Raw genomic sequence first — 11,419 nt, 5'->3', positions numbered from 1 at the left:
TTTGGGGAGTGAAATTGATCAAATTGTATTTTTATGAATGTAAAATTGTGACACAATGAAACTCCCTATTCTATATAATTGAGATGCACTAATTTAAAAACAAAAAAGAAATAAGAAGACACCTTAATAATGATAGCTTTGGGGTCTTTTTGCTAAGATCAGGTACAGAGTTGCTTTCATAAAAAAACAAAATTTTAAAAAGAAGGGGGAAATTGAGGAATAATTTTCAAATATCAATAAACTACTACAAAGCTTTATAGCAGAGTCACTCGAACTATCAAAGTATGGAGTGAATTGAGCCATTTCTATGAAAAAAAATATGTGAAATTATAATATTCAGAACACAGGGTCAGATGTGCAGACATTTCATGCATCTCCAGGTTTTGACTTTTCAAGATGAGAGTTTTGAGCTTCTCTTTCTTTCAATCTCTTTCAATTTCATTCCATTTAGAATGACCCAAATATGCAGAAGCAATCTTCATCTTGGGAGTAAGCTATTTCCTAAATTTGCTTTCACGTTGAAATGATCAGTTTACAATTGAAACAAAAAAGAAAGGATTGAGAAAAAGAGACTAAGAATATTTCCCTGTGATACATAGAAAATTTTAGGACACTAGATAAGCGAGTTAAAAGAGGATGCATGTGTATGCAAGATAGAAATTGAAGGAGGGTTAAAGAAGCTACGTGTGTGCACATAAAATGGTCACTTTGTAAAAGGCAGAAGACATAACTGGGCATGCTTGTAATGGCCCATGCCTGTAATCCCAGCAACTTGGGAAGCTGAGGCAGGAGGATTCCAAGTTCAAGACCAGCCTTGGCAACTTAGTGAGACCCTGACTCAAAAATCTCAAAATAAAGATGATTGGGGATGTGGCTCAGTTGGTAGAGTGCTTTGGGTTCATTCCCTAGTGACACACACACCCCCCCACCCCACACACACACACAGGCAGAAAACAAGAGGCGATTGAGCATATGTTACCCTCAAGAAAGTGATAAAGATATTGGTAGGAAAAAGTTACAGTCAATTACCTGTGCCAGCTAGTTTGGCCAAAAAAAAAAAGAATTCTTGATACCTGTGAAGGGAGGCATGCCACATACAAACATCATGTAAGTACAAGATGTTTGTAAATTTGAGTTCTGTAGCCTTGGCAATATCTACCTTCACTTTGTGGCTACTTCTGGCATTGGCTTTGTGATAAGTAGAATATTGACCCTAACATAAATGTCCACCTCCACCTCCTAAACCTTCGAACCTATAATATGTTATCTCACGTGACAAAGGGGATTGTGCATTGACAATTAAGGTACTGAGCCTGAGACGAGGAGATTAGCCTGAATTATCCAGGCAAGTCCAATTTAATCACATGAGTCAGAGACCCCACATTTTGAACTTGGAGAAAGAAACCCATAAGCTAAGGAGGGTGGACCACCTGTAAAGGCTGAAAATGGCCTTCAGTGGTCAGTCAGCCTATAAGGAAATAGGGATATTAGCTGTACAGTCACAGGGATTTGAATTCTGCCAACAGACATGGAAGCAGTCATGATCCAACCACAGAGATGTAAGCCTATTGATAACTAGTAGGAATTTCCTCAAAAATGGAACTTCCCACTAATCTAACATTAATCCTTTTCTCAGAGGACATAGTCCTCAAACTAAACATTAAAAGTTACATCCAGTGCTGGGGTTGTGGCTCAGTGGCTCTGCACATGTGAGGCACTGGAGTTTAATCCCCAGTACCACATAAAACTAAATAAAGGTATTGAGTTCATTGACAACTAAAAATATTTTTTTTAAAAATGGTCACATCCAGATTTTGTTTGTTAGTTTTCTATGCCTCAACTATACATATTTACCTTATTAGGCCATGTCAATAAATAAAAAAGAAATGCCAAGGTTATCTTAGCTGGTTTCTAATCCCTCCTTTCCCCTTCCCCTCCCCTCCCTGTCCTTCCCCCTCCCCCTCCTCCTTTTTCTCCTTCTCTCTCTCTNNNTTTTTCTCCTTCTCTCTCTCTGTCTCTCTCCCCCCCCCTCAAATAGGGCACATAAGATACAAGAAACTGTAACTATGAGTTACTGTCTTTGTCCATCAGAGTTGCCCCTATTGGTTTACCCACTTGGGACTTGTGTGGCTGAAGCCTGTATATAATAGGACTAAGCAAAACTAGCAGGGGTTACAACCAGCTCCCTCGAACAAACAGAAGAGTCTCATCTCTCTCAGCAATGATTTCTTAAAGGCCAAGTGTCTTTTACAAAATACATCACCTTTAGTCAACATTTAAACAGAAACCTTCACAGTTTAAAAACCGAAAGTTGATGATATCATCTCATTTGCCCTTCAAGATGCTAAATTGATAATCAAATCCAAAAGTATAAAAACAGATTTTTTTTATTGTCTGCTTTCATTTTTAAATAGGGGCTTTTTAAAAAAAATATTTTGTAATAGGTTTGAAAGAATAGTTTAATAATTCTGTGTTGGTCTGCAGACATCTGAAACATTATATTCAGCTCTAAGCACCACTCTTATTTTTTTCTTAGAAGTGTCAATGTTTTCAAGAGGAACTTTGAAAATAATAGAACCTAACCCAGATCTATAAAGTGTCTGGGAGCTCAGTAAAACAAGACAGAGCTCACGTGTCTTAGCTCCTTCTGTGTTGCTATAACCAAACACCCAAGACCAGATGCTTTATAAGAAGTTTATTTTGGCTCATGGTTTTGGAGGCTGAAAAGTTCAAGCTTTGGCAGCCACATCTGGTGAAGCAGATAGCATCACATAAGGCAGGTACATGACAAAGTAGTGCATATGGAAGAGCACATGCATAAGAGGAGACCAAGGGAAGGTGGAAGGCTTTGTAGCAACCTGATCTTGCAGCAACCAACCCAGTTCTGTGAGACCTAACCCACTCCCATGAGATGGGCATTAATCTCTTCCAAGGGTAGTGCATAACTACCTCCTAGTAGGCCTCACATCTTAACATTACTCCACCTCTCATGACCCGCACCCTGGACACTGGGATTCCAGCACATGGATCTTTAGGGGACAGATCCCATCCAAACCACAGCAACTGAAAATGTTGAGCTGAGAAAAAGCCCAAAAAGAAAGACGTGCTGATTCAAATATCTGAAGAGCTGACACAGGGTACAAAGATTACACTTACATGGGTGGCCCCAAAGGACATCTCAGTGAATGAAGGTTATAAGAAAGTCCAAGGAAACAAGAGACACTTTTCTAACAATTAAAAGTCTTAAAATTGTGTGGAAGAAATGGACTTCTGCATTCTTCCACAAAGATTCACTACTACAAGAACTATCCTTCTGCCATGAAAAAATAGAAATCAGTAAAAAAAAAAAAAAAAAAGTAACAGCTGGTTTCAGACCTTAGACAACAGGCAGCAGAAGAAAAAAAAATGTAGCCCCGAGAGAAGGAAAAAGTGAGAAGAGCCCTATGATTGCCCCCAATTTACTGCCTACTCTCCAGGCTGCTCTTAAGTAGGGGAAGTCCTGGTACCAAAACTAGAAAAGGACATTGCAAGAAAAGAGGACTCAAACAACCCTGTGAGTACAGATGTCAAAATTCTTAACAAAATTATAACACAAAATCTAGCAATATATTAAAAACATGCTACACCAGAATCAAAAAGGTCTTATTCTAGGGACACAGAAAAGCTGAATATTCAAAACCAATGAATAAAATTCACCACATTAGCAGACTAAAAGAAAAACCAGGTGATCATGTCAAGGAACACAGAACAAAGCTTTTGACAAAATTAATACCCATTCATAATTTTTAGACAGGAAGAAAAACTCTCATAAAAGTAGGAATTCAAGGAGAATCCTTCAACTTGACCAAGGACATCTACCAAAATTCTTCCCTTACCATGATATTTTCTGGTAAAGCCTGATTGCTTTTCCCCTGAGATTGGGACTAAGACAAGGACATTCACTCTCACTGCCTTTGTTCACTGGAGGAACCGGCCAGCACGCCAAGATTAAAACAACAAACAAACAATGAAAGGCACACAGATTGGAAAGGAAGAAGAAAAATTGTATTTTTTTTTTTGGCAGATAACATGACTGTGTTTGTAAATACGCCTATGATCTATATCTGGGAGGAATATACCATGGATTGAACTCAGGGGCACTCGACCACTGAGCCACATCCCCAGCCCTATTTTATATTTTATTTACAGACAGAGTCTCGGTTGCTTAGCGCCTCACTTTGAACTTGAGATTCTCCTGCCTCAGCCTCCCGAGCTGCTGGGATTATAGGCATACACCACCTCACCCAGCACCTATAATCTATTTAAAAGCTATAAGAGCTAATAAGTGAGTGTAGCACAGTCACAGGGTAAATAAAGGTCAAGATACAAAATCAAGATCCATTGTATTTCTGTATAGTAACAGTGAACAATCAAACACTGAAATAATGTTTAAATATAATTTACAGTAGCACCAGATAATATTAAAGTTTGGGAATAAATTTAACAAAGAAAACACAAAACCCGTATGCTGAAACAAATAAATTTAATGAAACAAGTATAAGACCTGTATACTGAAAGCCACAAAGCAGTATTATTGATGAAAATGAAAGCCAACCTAAATAAATGAAGATAGAAGCCACATTTATGGATCAGTAGACAAAATATTGTTAAGGCATCAAGTGTCCCCAGATTGATTAATGGATTCAAAGCAATCTCAATCAAAATCCCGAAAGAATTTTTAGTAGAAATCAAAAAGCCAGTTCTAAGGTATGTGGAAATGAAAAGAAGCTACATGGCCAAAAGAATTCTGAAAAATAAGAACAAAAATTAAAGACTTATGTCACCTAATTTCAAGATCTACTGTAGAGTTATATTAATTGAAACAATGTAATATTGTTTAAAACTAGACACCTCAATCAATGGAACAAAACAGTAAAAAAATAAACTCACATGGTTAACCAATTTGATACAGGTGCCAAAATAACCCCATGAAGTGATGGTGTTGGGAGAATTAGAGAGCCACATGGGGAAATCTGAACATACAAAAAAATGACTGAATGTGGATCATAAATGCAAATGTGAGAGCTAACATTAAAAAACTTCTGAAAGTAAACATAGGAGAAAATCTTTGTGGCCTTTGATTAGGCAAATCTTCTGAGATAGTTCCCAGAAAACACAAATCAAGTCATAAAACAATAAAATTGATAAATTGGACTAAATCAAAATAAAAAAATTTGGTCTTTTTTTGTTTTAACAGATACAAGTTTTTTTAATACCTTTATTTTATATATTCACTTTTTGTGGTGTTGAGGATGGAACCCAGTGCCTTGCACATGCTAGGCGAGTGCTCTACCACTGAGCCACAACCCCAGCCCACATTTGGTCTTTGACTGTGTTAAGAAATCAGAAAGTGAAGGGGCTGGGGTTGTGGCTCAGCGGTAGAGCACTCACCTAGCACGTGCAAGGTGCTGGGTTCAATTCTCAGCACCACATAAAATAAATAAATAAAACAAAAGTTAAAAAAAAAAAAAAGAAATACCCAATCTTTTAAAAAAAGAAATCAGAAAGTCAAGCACAGGCAGGGAGGAAACATAAATGTTTGCAAAATACATATCTGATAAAGAATGTATATCTAGAATAAATAATTATATATTACTAATGATTAATAGGAGATAGTCCATCATTTAACAAAAGAACATATTCATACAATGAAAAAATTTTAAGCTATAGAAAGAATGGGCTCCTGGTAATATGCAACAACACAGATGAATTTCTAAAGTATTCTTCTAAGTAAAGAAACCAGGCACAATACTGTACATTATACAATCCCATTTATATTCATATCCTTTTTCTCAAGATTCAAGAAAAAGCAGAACTAATGTGACATTAAGCAGATCAGTGGTTACTAGGAGAAAAGATATTGATTGAAAGAGGGCAGGAGGAAACTCATACAAATATTTTTTTCATGATTTTGATTGGTTATGTAACTGCATACTTAAAAAACTCACCAAACTTAATGCTGAAAATGATTGGATTTTACCGTTCATTAATGTGAAACTGTCAATGAGAGGAAGTGTTCAAATGACTCTATTTGTAGTAAAAATTGAGTCACAAAACAAACAAGGCTATTGTTGAGAGGATTTCCGTGGTCCCTAAATTCCTCCAAGGGTGCCAAAGTGAACAACACTTAAGACTGTGCGATTCTGAGTGGGACAACAGTATGGACACAACAATTAGGGAAACCTAGAGGAAATACATCCCAAACTGCATATGCAGCTAAGTCTATACGAATAGTAATTATGGCTTGGGAGTTCTGACTGGCTAGAGAATTCCATTAGGCCTGTGCATGCAACAGTGGGTACTATCTATTTGGTGGCATCACTGGGCATCAACATCCGTTTAAGCATCAACATCTTCAAAAGTTCCTTTCCTTCACCTTCTAAATTTGCTTGCAAAAAAAAAGGATTGGAAACTCTTTTTTTTTTTAACCACAAAATGATTGCTAAAACAAAAGGTATTACCCATCCCAGTGGTATTTTTATTTCAGGAAGGATAGAGCTTTAATTGGAAAAAAAAAAATCTATGTCCAACATTAGCACTTAAGACACAGTGATCAGGAGAAGGCTTTTACTTTTTGGATGCAAGGAGCTCCTTGCCTGTCCCTGTGAAATGGCCTCATTTCAATAACCATCTCTTTCATGTATGAGGCCATCACAATGTCTGAGTCCTAGGACTTTAAAATCCCTTCAAGTTTTTCCTGTTTTCATATGTATGAGGAATACAATTTCTAAGGTTGTTTTTGGTCTCTTTCAGAAACCATCAAAATGGAGAGTGAAGAGACCAAAGAAAGGTGAGTCCTGACCCTGCAGCAATTGCTAAATGAGGTCTGATCCCCCGAGGGTCTATGGTTTGAATAGTCTGGAACCTGAGCCTGCTGAGACCTCAGCAAACAGGAGCTCATGGGGAGGGAGGGGAAAGTGAGACTGGTTAGTCAAGTCATGGTCAAGTAAAAATGAATACCCAGGGTTCTGATGAGGTGAGCATGGGCTGCATCTTATTCACCATGGAAACTCAGCTCCTAGCACAGTGCCTGATCTAGTGAATGCCCTGCATATGTGGGATGATTAAAAGAAGAACTGAGGAATAATAATAATACCTTCTCTTCAGCCTCGGTGCCTTTGCATCTGCTGTGCCCTCTACTTGGAAGGTTCTTCTGCCACTGCTTCACCTCATTCTTCAGATTTTGCTCAAGCAGCACTTTCTTAAAACCCTTCCCCAAACTAGATCATATCCACCTGTTAGAGTGTCTTGTGGATCCCTGGACTTTTTCTTCAAAATGGCAGATTATACTAACCTATTTGTGAAATTATCTTATTAAACTCTATGAAGAAAACTAAATTAAACTCTACGGAGGGCAGAGACCTATCAGATAAGACCATCATTGCACCACCAGCACCTAGCACAGTGTCTGGCATATGGTAGGTGCCCAATCAGTATTTGTTAAATGAATGAAAGAATGCATGAAAGTTCCTGATTATAAATCCTTTCACAACATAATATAACTAGATTGTCTGGACTCCCATCCCTTTTGAGGAATTGGGCTCTCCAGAATAGCAAGACTCTGACTGCCTGGTCATAGGGTCAAGCAACCCTCAAACAAAAATCTGGCCACAGAGACAAGGTTATGACCCCCAGGGCACTGAAGCCACCAGAGTGCTCTGCACTAATCCAGTGATTCTAGCAGCAAGACTAATTGGGGAGCCAGGGTACAAGGTCCTGCCTGTCTTGTCAGACGCAGTTCAGAGATGGTCTAGAAGAGCCTATAATGAGAAGACAGCAGAGAATCAGCACAGGGCAGGGACAAGGCCAGATAGAAATGCAAGCTCAGCCGGACACAATGGCACACACCTGTGATCCCAGTGGCTCAGGGTCTGAGGCAGGAGGATCACTAGTTCAAAGCCAGCCTCAGCAAGGGCGAGGTGTTAAGCAACTCAGTGAGACCCTGTCTCTAAATAAAATACAAAATAGGACTGGGGATGTGGCTCAGTGGTTGAGTGCCCCTGAGTTCAATCCCTGGTACCCCCCACCCAAAAAAGAAAAAAAAATCCAAGGTAATTGTTGAAGGAGGCAATGATGAGGATGTAGACCAGGGTTCTTTTCTCCCACCTTCTCTCTCTCTCTCTTCAATAGTTTGTTTCTATTCATTGTTATTACGATGGTCCCCTTTGTCTGCCTTATCACTGAAATCTAGAAAAATAAAGTGGTATTACATGAAATCTCACCCAATCCTTTTTTTCCCCTATTTTTCCAGAGTGGAAATCCATGAACCTGAACAAAATGATGAAGAGGTTCAGTGTATTGTTCACTATTCAAAGACACCTTCAGGCAACCATAATGCTACACACTTTTAATTAAAGCACAAATTCCATATAAGTATTCATGTCCCTTTCCTCTGTAAGTTTTGGGGCAGCCTTTTTTGATTTCGTGCTGGAGATGAGAGAACATTACCCTTAGTACTAATGGGGGCTCCAAGACTCCTTCTGAGTGAAATAACCTCCCTAAAATATCAGCTCTGTTCCCTGTGCCAGTAAGCAGATATAAATTTTCTATCTGCTTCTTTTAATTTCAGAGCGCACTCATGGGCTGAGCCCACCTGAATGACTCCTTGCCTGGGAATAATGTTTAGGACCAACGCCTCCGACTTCAGATCAGATTCCTTTCTTAGTTTTACCGAATTTGTTTTTATAGGGAACTCCTAGTTCTGAGAACAGTTACTTTTATCTGCCTCCACACTCTAAGGTGGTGCCTCATTTCATTCTCTGAACTTGGAACTGAACAACTACCTCTTCCACCAGAGTAGGAGTTATGTATTTTACAACTTTCTCGTGTTCATGTTAATATTTTAAAATATAAAGAAACATATACTGTGATAATGTAATTAGTATGTTCTGAAGAAAAGCCCACCACTTGTAAGGAATGCTTTCCCCCTTCAGGACGGTAGAGAATACAAGGACCTAGTTAGAGTACAGGCCACAGTGAGGGGAACGCCTCCATTTTGGGAAATCAGGAAAGACAGAGAGAAACTGGATCCTGGAGCCGTTTCTGTCTGGGTTGCTGCTGTTATTGGGAGGATTCACCTGCCCGATAAGCAATTAAACAAGTGTTGGCAGAGAGCATTGAGAAAGCAGGGAAATGCTGTGTCTTGTGAGCCCTATTTTCTCTGGAATAAAAAAACGACTCAGATGCAAGAGAGACCACCATGCTCCTGAGAAAACAACAAAAGATTTCAACCAACAAGATATAAATGAAATAAATGGTCTATCGGGTCCTTTGAGAAGTCTCAAAGAAGCCACAGATGGACAGTCTGTCCAAATGGACTTAGACAAACAGAAGTTTCCCTGGTGGTCAGTGAGGGATTTTGATGATAGCCGAGTTATTGTGACGTTTCATCTGATTGGAAGCAGAGCTGGGGAGGAGAGCGCTCACCTGGATGACATGAGTGGACAAGGCCAGGACTCTTCCAACCCATGGTCAAGAGAGAGGAGCTGGAGTGGAAGTAGGAAGGCCAGGCTGCAATCCTTAGCCGGTGGACGTCCTGGGGAATATGAACGGCCCACAGCAGGGCCAGCCAACTGAGGACCATTTGTGTTGGAAGCAATGACTGGAAAACTGGATACAAGCAAGAGAGAACCCAGTAGAAATGAGCGGGAAAGCCTGGCTGTACAGTGGCATAGCAAAGGAGGGACCAGCCTCAGTCCAAACCCAAAGAGATCTTTAGGAGGCCCAAGTCTTACAAAATTGTTCTTTATATTTTCCATAAAAGGCTGTGGAGGGTTGTGGACTGCTACCAGAGTCAGGCTGATCCTTGGGATATTACCATCCGTGCATCCTGCCCCTGCCTGCCCCTAGCTGGTTGGTTTCCAGTATGTTTTGTATAAAGTAGTTATCAATAAAGAGTTTTGGTGCAATTATTTAAGCCTGCATCTTCTATAATACCCAAGCCTTGTAGCCTGATGTCCCTCTGGGTCCTCTTATGCACTTCCTTTCCCCAGCATCTTTGTGGCTGGACGTCTTCGACTCCTTCTCCTCTCTTCCCCCTAGCCATTGCAGAAGGGGAGCTTACGGACTCCTACATATTTATCTCAGTGGTGGAACATTAAAAAACAAGTGAGAGAGGTTGTTTCTGAGGACAACTAGGAAATTCCGAGTAAGAAGGACACCTGCTTTTACGTTTGTAACCTTTCACACTCAGTAATTTTTAAATGATGTGCACACATGTAGGTTAAACAACTGTTTAATATAAAGCTATTTCCTGAAAATACTCTGACTAGAAAATCATGGTTATAAAGGCATACACGGACATAGACCTGTAGCATGTGAGAAGGGCCAGGAAGTTTCTGGAAAAAAAAGAAAACTAGACTCTGTGAGGGCAGGGATATGACGGGCTTTACCAATGGATCCCAGGCAACAAAGGCAGTGCTTCAAAACATATTTGTTTAAAGATTGAATGAAACATGGACACGCCCTTTGGTGAAGGCATCACTCCTTTATATACTAAATTCTCCAGGCCTGCTGAGTTATAAGTGTGGGGGAAAGAAAGAAAGGAAAAAAAAACCAAAGAGAAAGTGGAACGAGGTCATCATTTATAATAATAGCACTAGTTTGGTGACTGCGTGTTTACCGTGTGCCAGCTGCTCTTCTAAACCTTTGAACTCATTATGCCTTTTAATCCTCACAACCACCCTGAGAGGATGGCTGACCCATTTTGCTGAAGAAGAAAGCTAAGCTCAGAGATGTCCAAGTAGTTTACCCCAATGTTGTTCACTTAGTAAGTGGGGAAATTTAGAAAGTAGAGCTGGGGAAATTGGGAGTCACTTCCCCATCCCAACACCCCACTTTATTTCTCACCTCTCTAACTACGACAGTTGTGTACAGGTTGAACATCTCCACTGCATCTTGCACTATACCACCTCAGCCCCTTCTTTTCTCAGGCCCTTATTTACTCATTGTAAGAACATGGAAGTCATTCACTACCCAGCTGATCCCAGTGTCCTACCCTGCCAAACAAACAAGGAGCCAATAGTGAAAAAAGCTCTCCCTCCCATTCCTTTCCTGAGCCACACCACCCTGACCTCCAGCTTCTTCTGTGCGTTTCCATAGACACACTCTGCCTATGTGTGTGCATGTGTCTGTGTATTCTCCTTATTTGAGCAAATTTGTTTTTTCCTACACCAGAGTCTAAGAAAATCAGAAGGCTTTTGCTAGGATCATTAGGAGAGACACCAGGTTCCACCGTAACACTTCACATTAAAAACATACAGCTATATTTTATCGGTTTTCAGTCTTGCCCATATGCTAGCAAGTTGGGGGGTCTTAAAAGTGAGGTTCTGATGCAGCCACATCTATGTTTATAGAAGCTAAATTCATAATAGCTAAACTA

The 11,419-nt window shown here is 39.8% G+C and overlaps 1 protein-coding gene across 6 annotated transcripts in view; it reads left to right on the top strand.

The window, feature by feature from the left end:
- Window positions 1–9,950, top strand: part of Cd86 (CD86 molecule) — a 68,495-nt gene extending 58,545 nt beyond the window's left edge. For all 6 annotated transcript variants that reach the window (XM_015486874.2, XM_048794655.1, XM_048794656.1 and 3 more), the window contains 2 exons: window positions 6,793–6,829; window positions 8,291–9,950. In XM_015486874.2, coding sequence (XP_015342360.1) covers window positions 6,793–6,829; window positions 8,291–8,390 — 137 coding nt within the window. In that variant the 3' untranslated portion in view covers window positions 8,391–9,950. The remainder of the gene's footprint in view (window positions 1–6,792; window positions 6,830–8,290) is intronic.
- Window positions 9,951–11,419: the final 1,469 nt, after the last annotated feature.

Source organism: Marmota marmota, unplaced genomic scaffold (genome assembly GCF_001458135.2).
Source record: "Marmota marmota marmota unplaced genomic scaffold, marMar, whole genome shotgun sequence".
Lineage (NCBI taxonomy): Eukaryota > Metazoa > Chordata > Mammalia > Rodentia > Sciuridae > Marmota > Marmota marmota.
This window is presented reverse-complemented; position numbering and strand designations above follow the sequence as displayed.